General features: G+C 48.2%; 4 protein-coding genes across 4 annotated transcripts; 2 read left to right on the forward strand and 2 right to left on the reverse strand.

Annotated features, from left to right (window-relative positions):
• Positions 1-323: 323 nt before the first annotated feature.
• Positions 324-2,871, reverse strand: L228DRAFT_262871 (hypothetical protein). Its single transcript, XM_018334449.1, has 6 exons — positions 2,638-2,871; positions 2,151-2,523; positions 2,022-2,099; positions 1,853-1,961; positions 1,174-1,798; positions 324-1,119 (listed from the first exon to the last, which is right to left on the reverse strand). The coding sequence occupies exons 1-6, from the start codon at positions 2,767-2,769 to the stop codon at positions 490-492; spliced, it is 1,947 nt and encodes a 648-aa protein (XP_018185742.1). The 5' UTR covers positions 2,770-2,871; the 3' UTR covers positions 324-489.
• Positions 2,872-4,334: 1,463 nt separating this feature from the next.
• Positions 4,335-7,347, forward strand: L228DRAFT_23872 (protein phosphatase 2A regulatory B subunit). Its single transcript, XM_018331072.1, has 7 exons — positions 4,335-4,545; positions 4,684-5,079; positions 5,199-5,807; positions 5,879-6,232; positions 6,292-6,462; positions 6,525-6,652; positions 6,719-7,347. Exons 1-7 carry the CDS (start codon positions 4,522-4,524, stop codon positions 7,077-7,079), a joined length of 2,043 nt encoding a protein of 680 aa, XP_018185743.1. The 5' UTR covers positions 4,335-4,521; the 3' UTR covers positions 7,080-7,347.
• Positions 7,348-8,835: 1,488 nt separating this feature from the next.
• Positions 8,836-10,116, forward strand: L228DRAFT_253958 (RmlD substrate binding domain-containing protein; the record flags this gene model as incomplete). Its single annotated transcript, XM_018333791.1, has 4 exons — positions 8,836-9,017; positions 9,093-9,112; positions 9,221-9,974; positions 10,086-10,116. 4 exons carry the CDS (start codon positions 8,836-8,838, stop codon positions 10,114-10,116), a joined length of 987 nt encoding a protein of 328 aa, XP_018185744.1.
• Positions 10,117-16,426: 6,310 nt separating this feature from the next.
• On the reverse strand, positions 16,427-18,847 carry L228DRAFT_23943 (hypothetical protein). The gene is made up of 4 exons (XM_018331146.1): positions 18,541-18,847; positions 18,419-18,476; positions 17,590-18,296; positions 16,427-17,494 (listed from the first exon to the last, which is right to left on the reverse strand). Exons 1-4 carry the CDS (start codon positions 18,694-18,696, stop codon positions 16,517-16,519), a joined length of 1,899 nt encoding a protein of 632 aa, XP_018185745.1. The 5' UTR covers positions 18,697-18,847; the 3' UTR covers positions 16,427-16,516.
• Between the last annotated feature and the right edge of the window lie 168 nt (positions 18,848-19,015).

The following is a 19,015-nucleotide window of genomic DNA, read 5'->3' on the forward strand; positions in this document are numbered from 1 at the left end:
CAGCAGCGAGGTGGGTTCCGAGAGAGCTGATGGGCTGTATGGAGGGTGGACAGGAAGGTGAAAATGAAATGCGCCGAAACCGACCGTAAACGTAAACGTAAGAAAATAGTTTTGAGATTGAATCTTTAAAGAGGCTCGTGAACAAAAAGTGGAATGAAAATAGTAAAGAACGGCAGAAAGTCAAGGAAGCAAAGAGTTAACAGGTTTGCACCACCTCAATCTTAAGCTTTCTCACACTGCACGCGATGAGGCTCAGTCGCGAAATGGATTCAGATTCTTTGGACGGGGGAGTCGCTGAGACCCCGAACATCCAAACGGGTTTAGTGCGAAACGGATAAGCTAGCCTTTAATGTACTAGCGAGTTATTATCTAAGGTTTAGCCCCCAGCCACACTTGCAGCGACGTAGTCCCGAGAAAATGAAGATAGTTTGGCAACTTGTAAGGCGACTTCCTGCCCTCTCAGAGCATATTATACAACTGTACGCTATTTTAGTGAATTGGGCCAGAGTAACAGCTGCCTGCTTCATCGTTCCCTTCTGCCTCTTCCTCATTGTCATCATACACATTCATCATGATATTCTCGTCTGGCCGAGTCCCTAAGGAGTCGTAAATATCGACTTCCTCCAGATCACTTCCATCCTCTTCACCATCACTCTCCGCTTCAACTTCACCCTCGTCAGCTATCGGCCATGATTGATGGTCAGGTCCAATAGAATTTGATGCTGAGTCCAACTCCCGCATTGTCTGTGTGACGCGGGGGTCCACGATCGACAATGAACCTTCGTCTAATTCTGTTGGTGAATGAACCCTTAATTTAGGAGTTGAAGGTAGCTCCTCCTCGGCGGCCCCAGTACTCTGCGCCGAAGTTCGCATTTCTGGTCCCGACGTGTTCGCCATGGTTCTAACCTCACTGGCCATCTGAACCTCCCTTGGCGTGCCCTGGTACCGTCCTACGACAGTCTGGTGCCGGTTTGACGCATCAATAATGTCCGGCATGTCTACTATTCGGCTGTAACTATCATTTGACGGAATTTCGCCTTGAAGCAGAATACGGATTTTGTTCTTCATAATCGTGCGGGCCTTAGCCCAAGTACCATTGTGATACCAACCGTCGATTTTCTATTCAATGGATCAGTGGCAGCCGGTCAGGAGTCCGAGTCTTTACGGGCTTACATCGCATGTCCTTCTCAAGTTCGTCGTTTTAAGGAGAGATTCAATGAGCGGATCGGCTATATCGCAGACCTGCCAGACCTTGCCGTCCTGTATTACTTTTCGTCCATCAAAGATGTGACTGTCTAACGTGTCCTCTTTGCCCTTGGTCGTGCGGTTAAACTTTGTCCGGGCATCCTCCCATTGTTTTGCTCCGGCTTCATCTTCTTTTGTGTTGAACTGGAACATCATGGTCTGATAAACGCGGTATTTTGGGTCCGTGCGAGGATCCACCCCAAACCTCACTATTGCATCTCGCCATGGTCCTGAACGAAACATGTAGCCCACGTACTGAAGGGCGTGGCGAATGGTGTACAGGTATTGCTGCTTATTGCTTACATTATTGGTCAAAGCGCGGCGGGTCCAGATCGGCCGTCTATCAAGCAATTCTTTGAGTTCCTCGTATATCTTTTTGGTAGTGTTATCCACGGTGTCAATGGGGGGAAGGTCTCCGGAGGGAGCTGTGGGTATTTGGGCCACTTCATGAGACACCAATTGAGTGAGCACCTTAGCCGCCTTTTGTGTGTTGATGGTGACGGCCCGTCCCGTGCTGTCAATTGCGGATTTAACTGAAGGATTCTGTCGATAGCTATTGCTCGTCAACTTAGAGAATTTTCAGCACGATGCAATTGCTTTCACTTACGAGTAATTGAAAGGAACGGTGAAATGCGTGAAGTTTGGTGGAGGAATCAGATCCCCGTTAGGCTTGAATCCTTTACTTAGGTTGAAGCGATATTCTTTCAGTTTCGGATCTGATCATATTTAGTATATAGATCTCGGAAAAAATTCTACCTCATTCAGGAGTTCTTTACATTCGAAAGGCGTGATGTGGTTTCGCAGCTCCTGCACGAAAGGGCTTTGACTCGTAGAATACTGAAAGTCCACAAGGCCTAGTCTTGTGAGTCGATGTATGATAAATGACAATTAGCCATGGGACTCACCTCGAAACCGTTGAGTCTGCTCAATAACTCCAACAGGCTCTGCGTTGTACCTCTCTGGGTTATCACGAAGGCTTCTTAGCATGCGTGAGGTGCTGACAAATCCAGTGGACGATGCAGCTTGCCGACGCGGAGACACCATCCGTTGGCCATTTAGAGGGACATTGACAGGCTTAGGCTCATCTAAACTCTCTTCTGAGGCGTTAAAGGGTTCTGTGGATCCTCTCTTGCGTTTTCTTCCTGTCCTGGCTGGCACAGTAATTTTGACCAAGAGGTTGTTTGTGTCAGCAGCCTGAGAATATGCTGGTCTGCTCATAGAATCATTCGGCCTGAGATTGACAGCCAACCCTTTGTTTATTCCGTCGACTCTCACCAGCTATCATCAAACAATTAGCAAAACGCTCTGAAGATGGGGCGTCACGTGCTCGAATTGGCTCGAGGCACGGTGCGGGAAAGAAAGACATAAAAAAAATCATTTTAAAAGGCAGACCTGTTCAATCTCGGAGCTACCGCCAAGAGTTTCGATGGCCTTGTCAACATCTCGAATTATGCATGGATGTTCAACGCTAGTGATAGTTGTGTCTGGGACTGAGAACCAAGGAGCGACTTGATGGCGGGACATTGCGTGGAGGTATTTTGAGCGAGGATGGGGGTTAAATAAAGATATTTGCCATCTAAGACTAAGTTCGACCGTCACAAATGAAATTGTAATAGAATGGGAGCGAAAGCATCATCTGAATACTTGAATATGTCGTCCGCCGCAACTGCCGCGACCTTGCAAGATATTCTGTCACCGCAATGAGATGTCGCCGATTTAACCGAATCCGAGTTACCTCGCTAGAAGTCGACGGCGCGTTTTGCTCGGGGGGGTCGACTCCACTGGAAACTTTATAATTACGCCTTTTGGCGTCGAGATAACAGGTATTTAAAAGTACTCAGAAGTACTTGGCTAACTCAAAACTCTCGGCCATACTTTGACAGCTGGTAGCGTTTGTCGTCATCATCACCATATCACTTGTCGCGGGGGGACGTGGAATAACTATAAGCAATGCAACAGGTAATATAGCGACGCATAAATTTTGAAATTTCTTTTTATAAATGAGCATCTAGGAATAATATTGATTTTTTTTAAGTTTTTTGAATCATGAATTAGGAATATTAGTTTGGAAGTATGCTCCTGCTCCTGGTTCAGGGATATATTTTAATACTCTTTTGTATGATCAAAAGAAAAATGATCTCGAATTAATGTTGGATTTTCACTTGATCTAAACAACAACTTGATCGTATCTTGCATTCTTTCATGCTAGATTGAAAAAGAAAAAGAAAAAGAAAAAGAAAAAGATTCGAAACCAACTGTAAATTACGCAGAAAACCTCGCAAAATATACAATCACTTTACCATGCTTTTGATGGTCGAGGAAGCCAAGCGTACATTATATCTCGTATGGAGAGGAGAATTGTTAGCGGAGATAGTAGCGTGTCGGAGGTCTAACCGACAAATTCAGTTTCACCGCACAATTGCCGTCACTTGTCCAACCTCAGCTCTCTCGCTCGCTCGTCCTCTGTCTCTCTCGCTGTACTCCAATGTGGATGTAGCTGTCTGTGTTCCTCACTCTCCATCTCCCCCGTTTTGCTCGTCTCGTCACGAAACACGTAAAAGGTGGAGAGGTCCTTTCTCTGGTGAGTACCGCCCAAAGTGACACTGAGCAAGCAGGGCAAACACCAACGCCTGTTCCGACAAGGAGGAGCTCGCCTCAGATAATTGCTCCCCTGACACAACAGCCACAGTCAAATCCCAAACCCCACCAAATCAAGCCGCCTGCTTACATTGTGTCGCAATTCTGCACAGATGTCACTCTAGAAAGCCCAACATTAAGATTTCATTCAATACAGGAAGAGACAGGGTCCTGGGCAGGTACGTAGTAGCATCACTGGCAGTGCTGGAGATCCCGCATCCGCCGCCTCCCAAACTAACGATCATCATTCCGACATATAGCGTAGCATCCGAGCGCCAGACATCACCCCCTAACACGGAAACCTTTCCATTTCCCACCAATACCCCCCGGAAGCTCCATCGACACATTTGTGGGCCCTGGTGTCGACAGACGGAGGAACCACCACCACTTGAGCTCTCTCTGCTGCCATTTCTGTTCACCACAACATATCCAAGCCCATCTTCGCTTAGCATCAATTGCATTGTTGTGTACAACCTGCCACTCCTCGTGAGGTTTCCTGGGCCTCTCTCGAGCTCCTCTCGACATCCTCTCCCTTCGCTGCCTTTCCTGACCCAGCTCGACAATCTCCGCCCTTGACCCGCGCGTCTTCACGTCGCCGCTCTTTGGCGCGTAGGCTCTCGAAAGAGGCAGTTCTGCGCCATGAAGGGTTTCAGGCAAAGGGTTGTAAGTATCCCCTGCCCCTCCATTTTTCCCGACACCAAAAGCCTACGGATAGTGTACACCTCGTGCATTGTCTCATCTCTCTTTCTCACTCGTGTGCATGTTCCTTTACCCGGCCACTGACTCAATTTGTGGCAACAGCTTTCGAGAGCCAAAGATCCGAGCAAGTCATCTAAAAAGAAGGACTCGTCATCTGGCACGGCTTCACCCTCTCATGGTTCTTCCAACACGCCCGTCCACTCCCAGTCTCCTTCCGGTTCGAATCATGGCACACCCACATCCTCGACAACTGCGGTGAACGATACTCGGAATAAGTCGGTGGGTCCCAATGAGGGCTCCCAAGCAGGAGGTAACCATGTGCACCAGTCGCTGCCGCCGCAGGCTGGCCTTCCTGGTGCCCCCTCTCAAAATCATTCCTACATAAACCAGCAGCAAGCAATGGCCGGAGGGGCTGCGAATCCTTCTGGAGCTCCAAGTACTCCTGGACGACAAGGGCTGCCGTTGGCGCCGAGTGTCGTTATCAGCCCGAGTGCGCCTGTAAGTGGATCACCATTGCGGACAGACGCGTGAGCCGGCGAGATGGATTTTCGTGCCTCTACCGGAGCGCAGCTTTCTCTTGGGTCACATTTACTAACATCGCCTTTTTTCATTCTCAGCACATCCCCCCCCCAGGTGCCGCCGAGACTATGCCTGGCGACTTGGCCCCCCCCAAGGCTGGCCAAAAATCGCTACTTTTTGACCGGCTGCAGACAACTCCCAAGGACGTTCCAGAAGGCATCCGAACACCAAAACGACAACATTCTTCTCGATTTGATATTTCTGATCAGCGACAACGGGAACTCGAAAAGCTTCCAGGTTTCCACGAGGTGCCGCCCAATCGGCGCCAGGAGCTGTTCATGCAGAAGATTGACCAATGTAACATCATCTTCGATTTCAACGACGCCAGCGGTGATATGAAGTCCAAGGAAATAAAACGGCTAGCGCTCCATGAGCTGCTCGATTATGTGGCCAACAATCGACAAGTCATCACCGAACCCATGTATCCTCGTGTGGTTGAGATGTTTAGCAAGAACCTCTTTCGGCCAATTCCTCCGCCGGTCAATCCCCAAGGTGAAGCCTTCGATCCCGAAGAGGATGAACCTGTACTAGAGGTTGCTTGGCCGCATATACAGGTCGTTTACGAGTTCTTCCTGCGATTCATCGAAAGTCAAGACTTCAATACAAACATTGCCAAAGCCTATATTGATCATCAATTTGTCCTTCAGGTACGCCTTTTTTCGATCTTCCAGATGGAGACTGGTTTTCTGCACACCCATACTAACGCTTGATGTTGCAGCTACTTGAATTGTTCGACTCCGAAGATCCGCGCGAGCGCGATTTTCTTAAGACCACTTTGCACCGCATCTATGGCAAATTTCTAAACTTGCGCTCTTTCATCAGACGGTCCATCAACAATGTCTTCTTCCAATTCACCTATGAAACGGAGCGTTTCAATGGAATTGCCGAGCTGTTAGAAATTTTGGGTTCAATCATCAACGGATTTGCGCTACCGCTTAAAGAGGAACACAAGCTCTTCCTGACACGCGTGCTCCTTCCTTTGCACAAGGTCAAGAGTCTGAGCATGTATCATCCGCAATTGGCGTATTGCATTGTCCAATTCTTGGAAAAAGATGCTGGTTTGACTGAAGACGTAAGTAACGGCCTTTGCCCTGGATATTACTTCTATGATCAGTGGTTGATCTGTACTAGGTTGTTCTTGGACTTTTGCGGTTTTGGCCCAAGGTTAACAGCACAAAAGAGGTCATGTTCCTGAACGAGGTGGAGGACATTTTCGAGGTCATGGATCCTGCCGAGTTTGCTAAAATTCAGGAACCGCTTTTTCAACAACTGGCCAAATCTGTTGCCAGCCCACATTTTCAGGTATTGAATTTTCCCATTTTGTCGCTTCGGCAAGAAGGCTTTATGCTTAACTTCTTTTGTAGGTTGCCGAACGTGCCTTGTATTTCTGGAACAACGAGTACTTCTGTAATTTGGTCAGCGATAACGTCGAAATCATTCTCCCCATCATGTTCGCTCCCTTATATGAGAACTCAAAGGGTCATTGGAACCGGTAAGCACTCAAATTTCCATTGCACTTGGAGCTTTTTAGGATCGGTATTGATTTGATATTGGCTAGAACGATCCATGGAATGGTGTACAACGCCATGAAGCTTTTCATGGAGATTAACCCTCAGCTTTTTGATGAGTGTTCTCATGAGTATACCGAAATGCAGAACAGTGCCGAGGACAGGCAGCGGTTGCGAAAAGACAAATGGGCCAAGCTTGCCGAAATGGCCCAACAGAGCAAAACTGTCACGGCAACCGAAAACTTGCCAGCTGCAAAGAACCCAACCGACGACATCGACCCCATGACGCAGGATAGCCAAAGTCGGCTAGATGCCTTGAAATTACAAGATGAGATCTCACCGGTGAAGGGCCAAAGACCTCGGGATCATGAAAGGCAGAATTCGGTAGGCACTTCTAGAAGTCAGCGATGATTGCATCTCTTTCTCTCTCTGCCATTCTGCTCTCTTCCTGTCTCTTCCCCTTTGTCATACAGCTTTGCTACTTTCAAGTGTCAGGGCATGGGTTGGACTTTTTTCACGAGCATCTCTTTTCTCACAATGTTTCTCATCATTTCTTCTTCTTTGCTCATGGTCATGGTTCCTGCACCTATGGTGCTGACCATTATCGCCATTGCTAGAGGCGGCGTCGACAGTCTTCGGGCGAATCATCAAGACCTCAGCAACACCCCATCATTCCGGTGAGTCGGCCGCGAAGCAGGAGTCGGGGCTCAAGTGGAAGTGGGTACGGCACTACGGCAGGACCGCTGCGCCGGTATAATTCTGGAGGTAGCGGTGGCGGGGGAAGTGCCGGTTCAAGGACTGGAGGAGCGGGTTAATCGAAACGAAAGCTTTTTGGTGTTTATCATCTGTGTTGTGACTATTGTCAATGTCATGTCTTTTCGCTTTTTTTCTTCCCCTCTTATTTTTTCTCCATTTACTCTGGCGTTTTGAAAGTTACCTTTTCATCAATGGTCATGCTCTGCTCCAATGAAACAGTTGACCAAATAGCGGCTTTTCAATTTTCTTTATTCAAGTCTTTTATACTTGAACTCAGCGGGTTGGTTCGTGATGCAAGGCTAGAGAAAGTGCCGCTCCGATGCAGGATTTTGACCGTGACGTGTAATTTGAACAATTCTCATTATGTGTTGTGTCTCCCCTCTCCCATTACCTTACAGTTTGTGATCTCCCTGGCGCATGCTTGAGATGGAAGGAGAGCATGGATGGGGACTTTTCTTTCTTGGATTCCCTCGGAGGGGAGTTCACCTCAGAGGCTCATGGATTAAGACTTTTTCCTCTTTCGCAATGACTCTGCCCCCCAATCATTATAGACTCTATAGCTGTAGGATTTGCGCGATGCTCTTCTAGTCGGTCTGATGTGGCTTTGTCAAATATCTTCACTGGAAGGGAGGGAAATCATGGATCGCATGTTGCACCCCCGCAAGATACTGTGCTCCAGTTCAATCTCAAGCAGGTTATATATATATCATATCGCATTCTCGTGTTTGAAGTGCTTGTAATTCATACAGGATGAGACGCATGCCCCAAGATGGCGCAGAGACGATACTAATCTCTCACTCTCACTGTTGATACTGTTGCGGTATCGAAACATCATACTCTCTGGCCACCTTGAAATGCTAAGATTGACGCATTAAGCGCTCATTTATTCGGACGAGAATACAATAATTGCAGACAGGGTCGAACTCCAGAAGTTGCATAGGACAGTGCCTCTCCTTTTTAATATTGTCAGTCTTGTCCCCTTCCGCTGCAATCGGTGGATTTGATCGTGGAGCACTGAATATTATGATTGCAAGTGGGATGTTCTCAAAGCAATGCGCCGGTTTACCTCTTTGACACTGGGAATGTTTTAAAATTTTGGAAGAACGCTGAAGAATGAGGGAAGGTTCGAGAAAGGTTATAGCATTATATAATTCTGAATGGATGATGAAAAGAGCTTGATGGCTGGTGGCGACTATTATCTATTGTTTGTGCCTTTGCTCAGTCCTTGTGTTGCAGGAACCTTTCTGTCGCCGAGACTGACGCAACCGCAATTGCATCACGCCGAGCCAAGGGACCCCTCCACCCCACCAACCGAGCCCAACCCAGCCCCTCGACTGTCAACAACATCTCATTTCTAGCAAGCTTGCTGGTAAATAACAGAATTTTCGCTCGTCAACGAATATCAATCACGATGCCTCAAACTGCTCTAATCACCGGTGCGACTGGTTTACTTGGTCGCCAAGTCTTCAAGGCTTTCCAGCATGCAGGATGGATCACCATCGGAACGGGCTTCACTCGTGCGAATCCTCCGTCAATCCTAAAGGTAGACTTGGGTAATACAGAGGAGGTTAAGAGGGCATTGGATGAAGCCAAGTATGTATATATATCTCTTTCGAAATACGCGCATATATTTTGCTTTGGAGCTTCCCGCTGACTCTATATTACAAGGCCGCAAGTCATTGTCCATTGTACGTGAGATTTCACATCCGCTTCCGATCTTCTCTTCCGAAACAAATTTTGAAATAGCTTGAACGAATGCATTCAGATTAGTAGATCCCATACTAATTTGTCGATAGGTGCTGCCAACCGCTTCCCTGACAAGTGTGACGCGGACCCCGAAGGCACCCGAGCATTGAACGTGGCAGCTTCACGCGCCCTCGCTGAAGCCGCTGCCTCGCGCAAAATCTTCTTAATCTATATTTCCACAGATTACGTCTTTTCCGGCAAGCCCGGTGAGGCGCCTTACCAAAATGACGCTAAGACTGGTCCCACGAACTTCTACGGCCAGACCAAGCTTGATGGCGAGGAGGCAATTCTTGAGGCAACCAAAGGCACAGGACTGGGCGTTGTTCTGCGTGTGCCTGTGCTGTATGGCTCTGCGTTTGAACCCAAGGAAAGTGCTGTGAACGTCCTTCTGGAAGCTGTCGACAAGGCGGAGGCGCATGCCTTGGCCCAAGGCAAGGGCGAGACTAGCACTAAAGCTACCAAGATGGATGATTGGGCTTTACGATTCCCAACAAACACCGAGGATGTTGCTCGTGTATGTCAGGACATTGCGAAGAAATATTCTGTTGAGACTCCCGACGCGGACCGCGCGAAGCTCCCAACTGTGCTGCAATTCTCGGCTGAAGAGCAATTTACAAAGTACGAGATGTGCAAGCTTTTTGCAGAGATTTTGGGTCTTCCTTTGACCGAGGACGCTATGGTTGCGAACAAGGAGGGTAATGACCCCAACGCTGCTGTCCAGCGGCCGTATGATTGCCATTTGTCTACAAAGGCGTTGAAGGATCTCGGTATCCCCGTCCATGCCGTTGACTTTAAGGACTGGTGGTATGTTGTTCCTGCTGAATTTGACGAATTCTATTTTCCCTTTGCCGCCTCTATCCGGTTATGAAATGATTGATCAGAGCCCATGCTAATTATTTTCCCAACGCCAAACAGGAGACGCGAGCTCAAGGCCTACCGCCGATAAACCGAGACCTTGAAAATTTGGTTTTATATCTTTTATATTTGTATATATTTCCGGCCTTTCTCATGTTCATGATAGATAGAAGTGTTGAACCAGTTTGCAATGATGACATCTTTCTCGGAGTTGACCCAGTTTCTACGATCCCACCATTTTCATCGTCTTTGATCGCAATGTCGTCTCTTCACATATTCACAGACTCCCGCGCTCGGCGCTAAATTCAACTTTTACAGTGAATTCTCAACCATGTCCCGTCCTCTAATTCGTTCGCGTTCCCGGCTGCGGATTTCCCAATCCGGCAGTCTTCAAACTTCGTCGGACGTCTACCGATCTTACAACTTCAGAACTGCTTCCTGGGGAGACGTGTAGACGCGCGCTGAACGTGTATAGATGACATCACGTCTTCCCGTGCTCTAGAGCATCATTTCACATGTGAAGACTCCGAATAGGAAATCACAATTGTCGTTGGACGTCTACCAACTCTGCAACCTCAGGAACTGCTCTCAGGGAGACGTGTCGGCGTGTCTGCTTCGTGTTGCGATGACGCCACGCATTTCAGCGTCTCTTGGAGCAAATATGCGCGTGAAAAGCTCGAATAGGAAATCGCAACTGTCGTTGGACGTCTACAACTTCAGCAACTTCAGAACTGCTTCCTGGGAAGACGTGTCGACGCGCGCTGGACGTGATAGATGATGTCACTGCTCTTTGAACTCCTATAGCCCCGTCACTTCCTATTTCGAATTTTCAGCATTTCCGTCAGACGTCTCAAAGTTTAAGGTTATGGCAAACGGCTTCCACACTGCCTTTCCACGTGCACTGAGCGCCTTAGCCTGACATCACTAGCTCCAGGATATCTGCAGGGTCCTTTTCAGGGTCCACGCGCGCTTTTGGCGTATCGATTGCCTATACAGGCAATTCTTTTGTTTTTCGTCGGACGTCTACCACTTTTGAACTCTGACATTTCCTTCGAATAAATAAAGGAAGACGCGTCAGATGAGAAGCAGTGACATCACAGTGTCCAAGGGCCGTGATCAAGAGTCCAGACACCCTATTTACTGCGTGGAATAGAGAGCATGGGAAGCACGTGGCGGCGTGGTGGTGTGGGGGAGGGGGGGGAGGTATTTTTGGCTACGTGTATTCTCCGTGGCTCCAGCCATTACATTCACCAATACTCTCAAGTGGTAAAACCAAACAGAAGTACCGAATGGGGCCCAAGGAACCAGTTAATCGTCACTTTCACTTCTTGAAAAAAGTCACCATGTGCTGCATTTCCATGAGTCCTTGCTGTTTCTAATCTCAACTTCTCGAGTACTATTTTCTTTTACAGGCGATTCTTCTATACTCTTATTAAGTATTAACACTTGTTGTGGATATGACGTGGAAGACTGTTGGGTCAGAAATCTATAATGTAAAAGGCTTGAATTCTCCAGGATCGTGTGGTCTGCCAGCTATATATGTAGGAGCTAAGCAGCCGTGTGAGAGCTGTGGTCGATGCGCAGCAATATGCCGGTTGACAAGAAAAGCCATCGGCCCTATGGTAGAGATAAAAAATAATACGGCAATAGCCCATAGGGCAAGGAAGCAACGTAGCCAGCATACAGCGTAACACTACCTGCTATATAGCTAAGCTAAAGCAACCATTATATGAAAGCAATCGTCGTTTTAGATCAGGTTGATAATTTCAGTTTGTTGTTGCTTGCACTTAGGCGCCGCCGTGATATTGCAGTGTTTATGAACGAGATTATCAATGTCCTTTTCAGATAGTGCCAGTGTATAACTTTTGGGAGAAAAATCATTGATGGGAAGGTGAGTAGAAGACAGAAGAGCCAGGATACAGCTTCATTCCTACTCAGCCTGTACTTTGACCCAAACTCATTGAGCCATTGTAAATTTCTCCATCTTGTGATGACACCATTCTTGATGGCCATCCTGTGCCTTATCCACAGCCTCACGACATTTATTTCTTGTTCTAAACATATCAAACTAATAAATGCTATGCTCTAGAGTAATGTATCTAGAATCATTAACCATCTGGTATTCTACACCATCCTCTGATGTTGTGACATGGCTACGGGTTGAATGGTGGTGATGCCACAAGCAGAAAGAAGATAGAAGAAGATGAAGCTGGATTGCTAAACTATGACGGAGGCTATGAATATATGTGAGCTCTCGGTCATGTAATCCTACGCTAGGTAAGCCAGCGGGGTGCCATAAGAAGGCCTTAACATCTGAGGTACAAATGCACATATGGACCATGGTACCACCTTGGATACCCATGGGTATCTTGCAGAGGTTTTGATTCTTTTTTTGGTACAGATGGTTTCATCACAGCCTCTGCTGGCATGGCAGGGCAGAAACAATCATCAGGGACAGTAAAGCTAAGATTAGGGGGCAGGAGCTTGACGACGTTTCCTTGTGGGCAGACCACTTCATGTTCCCGAAATTGACCTAGCAATTTAGCTAAGGTGAGGCCGCACCGTGGTGGAACATAAGGGTCAGATAAGTAGGTGATAGGAAGCTGTATTGCAATGGAGAGCTATCGTGACGCAATATAAACATCAAGAACGATGGTCATGCGCATATACCGGCGGAGTGTCCATAATAAACCATGTAACAACCGTGGTCGATGTAAAGCACCCAGCTTACTATAGTTTTTCCATATTGGTCCAGCTTTTGTAAATAATCTTGTTACTTAACATGCAGTCACGCTGCATGGTAGTGGCATAGCTTCTGGTCAGTCCTCTGTCTGTGTCTTAGGGTTATAAACCATGAAAAAAATGGAGCCCCTCGTCAGAGAGGTGAACAAGGAGCACTAGCTGTACTCACTGTAGTATATAATCCCTCGTTATTTTTTCGGCTCTTAGGAATGCAATTTGTCCCTCATAAAGAGAGATCTCATTGAAAATGCCACATAATATTGTAAAAAGCAGCAGCCTGTAAGGCAGCTAAGACTTTCTGAACATGCTTCCGGTGTGTCTCTAGGTCATAGCTGTAAACAAGGATGTCATCCAGATAAGCCGTGCAGAATACATCAAGGTACTCTCTCAGAATGCCATCTATGAAATGTTGAAAGGAAGCTGGCGCGCCACACAGACCAAAGGGCATAACTAGCGATTCGAATAATCCATAGCAGGTCCGGAATGCTGTCTTCCGTTCTCACCTTCAGCCATTCTGAGCTGGTCGTAGGCAGCAATGATGTCGAGATTGGTGTATTACCGCGCCTTGCTCAGGCGGGTCTAAGGTGTCCCGGATTAGCGGCAGGGGATATTTGTCCCTAGGCGTTTTGGCTTCTGTCAGTTCTCTCCCAGTGTTAACAAAGTAATGTTATGCCGACCCAGAAGTGGAAGCAGAGCTGCACTGGAATCCGCGAGAAGTTTCTTCCAGTTTCTTGAGGAACCAAAAAATCTTCTAGGTTGCTCGCGGGAGCCTCTTGTGTCCCACCTCCGGGCTGGTTGCTACTCAAATGTCTCTTGGCTTAGAAGCTCTTCCGGTATCTCAGCTTGATCGATGTCAGCCTGCCTGAAGTTGAAACATAGATTCTTTTATCTCGTAAAGCATTAGTAAATTGTTTGAGTAGGATGTCCAGACTCCTGTGTATCTGCTGCCCAGGCCCCAGGATCCGGTAGTGTACATGTCAGATTTGATGGTTTGTTGATTTGTTTTACCTGCGGCCTCGAGATTGAGACAGAAACCTCTTGAGATATATTCGAACAGTTCACTTTAACTTTCCAGAGTTTTATTCAGCTCTTGTGGGCTTCTGAAGCATATTCAAGGAGCTCTAAATTTCCGTCCACCCCAAATTTGCTTCGCATAGTTCTGATGCTCGAATCTTGAATTTCTGGCAGGCGGAATGTACTGATTAGCAGAATTGATGAGGTGGTGCTTCAGAGAAGAGGTATCAAAGATTTTCCAAGTATTTACGGGAAAGTGGATAGAGAGATTTGATCCTCAGTAATTGACAGCATATGAACGGATGAAAGGTGTCCTGAAGGAGAGAGGAACCATTTCCAGGGACCATCTGCTCGTCTTGTTTGCGACTTTTTCTGTTGGATAAGGTTGATATAACAATGCTGGATCGGAAGATAGTCTCAGCTTGTCGATCTGGGCGTAGTTAGGATCAAGGTCCGCTTCCTCACAATTGTCACCTTGTCCAGCTAGAGACAAAAAGTTGAACCCAAGACTTTGAGCACTTTGAAGAAAGAAAGTGTCCGGCGCTGGTCGTGAGTGCATTTCCATCCAAATTGATGACTCTTGCTTCCACGCTTGAATTGAAGTTAATCAAGTTATATTTCATTAGCGCTCATAAACCTGATACATTTTACCGGTAGCTGTTTCCTTCGCCGTCTCGGAACTTGGCATCACTGCTAAGGGGTTTAGCTGTAGCGGGTATCCGGGTTCTGATCCAACCGTCACATTTTCAGCTTGCCCGTTAGATTAGACGCTCACTAATGGCTACTGACGCCCGGGAGTTAATAACATGCTTTCGGAGTGCTGCTGCCGTTAGAAAAGTGACCCTCTTGTCATCCTAAACGAGCTTAGCAACCAGTTCTAGCAATAGACGTTATTTCAACTTACGCTGCAGCCTGAAATAATTACAGCAAGTGACGCTTATACCCTTAGTTGTTAGGTTGTACTGCTCAATTTTCAAAATAAAAAAACTTGATGTACAAAATGCAATGGCATACGGACATTCCAACCAGCACCGATGAATTGAGTTTGCTGAGTGAAGATTATTTGACAAGTATAGCTAAGCCAACAATGGCATTTCCCGAGAATGAAGCCAAATAGGTTGATATGTTGACCATTAAGAATTATGGAATTGATAGGAAAAGAAACTTTAGGGCTTGAAGCGTTCGTATCTTGGACCATGAAAGACTGAAGTCAGCAGCACGCCGAGAGAAAGAAAAGGATAAGACTCAGGTGGGGGTTCCTTTGGCATTTATACCCGGCTCCCTCTCCCCTGCCGTATGCATTCCCAGTGCTGGTTAGGTATGAACAGTGGATCGGTGAATCGGTGATGGTATTGCGAATTTGCTGCTGTTGCCTAGATGTTGATAGTGAAGATGAGTAAATTTGTAAAATTATAGAGTTTGGCGTAATGGCAGTGAAGGCAATTATTCTGAGCGTAACCACGGGACAATCTTACGCGGTGATGAATTTGCATCGTTGCTGGACACTGAAGGGGGAAAAGAAAAGAGGGAAGGAGGAAGATCGATTTGGAGACCGAGATGAAGGAAATGGAGGGCCAAATTGATGCGTTGCTGAGTTATTTGAGTCCAGGGAGGAGTCTGAATGACATGTACGAGGCTTGTTGATAATTCAGATCTGGTTAAGAGTGCGACTGGGATCGGCGTATCGAGAGCATGTATCCAATATGTTCCTCTCGAGGGTATGATTTCTGCCATTACAGAATTCCAAGGCAATAAAAGCCCCAAGAAATTACAACAACGAGCGGCGCATATATAAGGAATGAATGAAATTCTAGTAAAAGGGCGAAAATTCAAATAAATGATATTCTTCTCGAATTGGTGCTGCAATGCCCATCTGACCAACGCTTGTACCGTACCCTATCACAGTATCCTGTCCATAAAAACGAAAACGACACGCGCGCTACACGATGCATCATTATCCATCCATGAAATAAATGATACAATGACACAACATGCACCCATGACTTTTTGCCATCCAGCCATCCAGCCTGCCTAACTGCCCGCCTGCATGCCCAATCCTCTTAAATGCGAATGGTTAAGAGAATGTTTTAAGAAAACTCCACCAGATGTTGAGAAGAAATGTAAGAAGTGGTAAATCGAAAAGAAGACGAAATAGAGAAAAAAGGGGGGCAAATATAAAGATGTTTAACAAGGTGAAATGAAGAAAGGAAAGTTTAAACAAATCCACAAGGCACCGTAAAGAGCCCAGCCAGCCAGCCAACCAGCCATCCGTCCACGCACCTTACCTCCCACGCCCGCTTAAAATATGGCCCGACACAGAAAATAAAATGCAACAGGTGGTCCAACATGATTTTTTTTCTCATCCGTCTTACGAACATTGCAACCCATTCATCCTTATTCCATCGCTACCCATATCCGAACAGGCCAGAGCTTTTGCCGTTTGCCGTGCGCATGAAGAATTAAAAAAGAAAAGGACGAATTTGACAATTAACACAAGTGCGTTTTGGACTCGACTCCGTTTCCGTTTCCGCTCTGCTGTAGGGTGTGGGAGATAAATAAAAATTGTACATGATAAGAGGTAAACACTTAGGAGGTTTGTCGACCTTAGTGGTGTTCGGCGTTCTTCCTAAGTGCACCGTTCCCATCTAGACAGCAACCAAAGAGCCCACAAGTGGGATTAGATACGAAAAATAGTCGAGATAGCGTTTTCTGCGTTAGGACAATAGCCTCATCACTTACGCGGGAGACTTGCCCGTAGTCGTCGTGCCATTGATCCGATCCCGACGGGCATCGTCGCTCATGGTGAGACCACCGAGGCCAGTCGACAGGAAGGAGAAGGGATCTGAACCTCCATCCATCGAGTAGAAACCGCCATTGGACGCTCCCGCAGAGGCCGGACCGGGGCCAGCAGACGAGAATGCTGCCTCAGCAGCACGGCTGTCAAAGGGACCAGCAGATTGAAGACCGCCGGCGGGAGCGGCCGGAGAGTTGAACTGAGTGTTCAACGATGGGTAAGGCGCAGCGGTTGCGCCGCCAAGGGCCGAGGGTAGACCATAGGTGCTGGGCGGTCCAGCGAACTGCTGGCCGGGGAAGGCGCCAGCGCCGAAGGCATTACCGGCACCGGCAAAAGCACCAGGACCAGGTGTGCCGGCAACTGACGGAGGTCCCATGCCGTAAGCCGCGGCGGCAGCGGCAGCAGCAGCATCAATGGGAGATGGGAAAGCCGAATCAGCAACGACAGCAGCGCCAGCACGGCTGGCACCGCAGCGAAGGCAGCTGACATTCTTGGCAAAGTTGTGGTAGCCGCAACCCTCGGAGCCGCACTTCCAGTCACCAGCCCGGAAGGGAACCATGCCACCGCTGCCGCCCATGCGCGAGTGTCCCATACCATGGCCGTGGCCCATGTGATGGTGGTGATGGTGTGGCGCCATCATGGATGGCGGACCGTAGGGGAAGCTAGGGAAACCCATAGGGTCGCCGGCAGGGCCAGACGACATGGCGGGGAAGGAGCATCGGAAACAGGCAGTACGACGTTGGAAGTTGGAGAAACCGCACGAAGGGCAGGTCCAGTCGCCAGGTCTCGGTCGGTTCTTGCTCGGGGGAAAGGGAGTAAGGATCTCGGCGGCACGATCGAGGACTCGGCTCGAAGAAGGGGACACCTCAATTGCCTTTTCGTTCAATGCTCGACCGTTCATGCAAAGGCTCTCGGCCGCCTACATTCAGATTCCAGATGGTTTAGTCTTTTGTTTTCAAACATGGGAGAAATTTTCATCCTCCAGGGACTCCTCTTTCTGCAGGAAAGACCTACCTCCTCGTGGGAAGAGAAAACAGCGAAACCAGTTCCGGTGGGCTTATGCTGGTCCGGAGTTCGAAGAGTCCAAAAGGCTATCGGACGACCACCAAACTGGGTGAACCAACTCTCGAGCTCGGATTGTGTAGTATCGTGGGGAAGGCCACTCATGTGCAGGACCTTGGAACGCTCAGACAAGAACGCACGGACGTCGGCGCGGGCATCGAGGGGACGGGTCAGCACATCCGGGTGCTCGTGGGGAGGCTGAGACTTGCGGATAAGACCACGCAAAACTCTAGCTAGAGTGACGGCCTCCTCCATGGCACGACGAGGCGAAGCCGGCGCCAGCGCCTGCAGGTGGAAGGGCAGGTTGTGCTTGATCGGAGCAGAAGATTGGACGGGCTCCACCTCCAAAGCAGCGCAAATGTTTGCCAGCGAGCTGGGGCCGAAGGGGAGAGATTCGGGGTGGTGCTGCTGCCAGCGCTGGTACTCAGGCCGCAGGTCGAATGTCCGAGAGTGCTGGAGGTACGGAGGGAGGACAACGGCCTTGTCACGAGCCTCACGGGGGAGCTGCACTCTAAGATCCCAGGAATCGAGGGTTACGAAGGCAAACTCGAGATTGTTGGAGAGGAGATGCTCGTTGGCGAAGGCGTCAAAGCGGTTAACAGCGTCGCGGAAAGTCGCGGCTTGGCGGACGTGCTCCCATGTTAGGGTAGTAAGGCTCGCTGCGAAAGGCGCGCAGAAATGTCAGCTTCAAGCTCAGGTCGACCTTAGATGAATCCCGAGGACCTCGACAAAGACCACTGGGCTAGTATATGCAAAACGTTCGTCAAAGAGTCTAACTTACTGCAGAGAGGCGTAATAGGAGTGTTCACCGGCTTGACGAGCACGCTCTCGCGGTGAAGCTATAGGAAATTAATGGTCAGTCCAATGGCATCTATTTAATGCCTAAAAGAGCCGCATGCTAACCTCTTCGCAGCTTTTAGCATCGAGCAGGATCCAGCCAAGCTCAATGACCTCAGCAGAGTCCTTTGTGACATAAACGCCATGCTCATCGCATGTCGTGGCCACGTGAATGACCACGTAGCGGTCGAGGTTAGGCTGAGGAACCTGCGCGGTAGCCATGCTCAATTTCCAATATGCTTTCGCCAATCTGGACGATCAGAATCTCTCTTTGCGCGAATGACACGATCGAGTCTCAAAGACGATTTCGAGGAACGACTGAACGATGATAGAATCACCCCGTAACTCCGACGATTTGCGACCTGTAGATGTCGACCCAAAAATAGGCAGGCAAATTTTATTATAATTTTCCTTGACGAGAACCTGTTGATAATTTGGTTGGCGGACAGTTCCTAATAAAAGACGTCTCTTTTGGAGTGTGGGGGGTTCGTGCTCACTCGGCAGACAGTACAAATTTGGTACCTGTCAAACGAGACCCGAA

Source organism: Xylona heveae (genome assembly GCF_001619985.1).
Source record: "Xylona heveae TC161 unplaced genomic scaffold L228scaffold_10, whole genome shotgun sequence".
Classification (NCBI taxonomy): Eukaryota; Fungi; Ascomycota; class Xylonomycetes; order Xylonales; family Xylonaceae; genus Xylona; species Xylona heveae.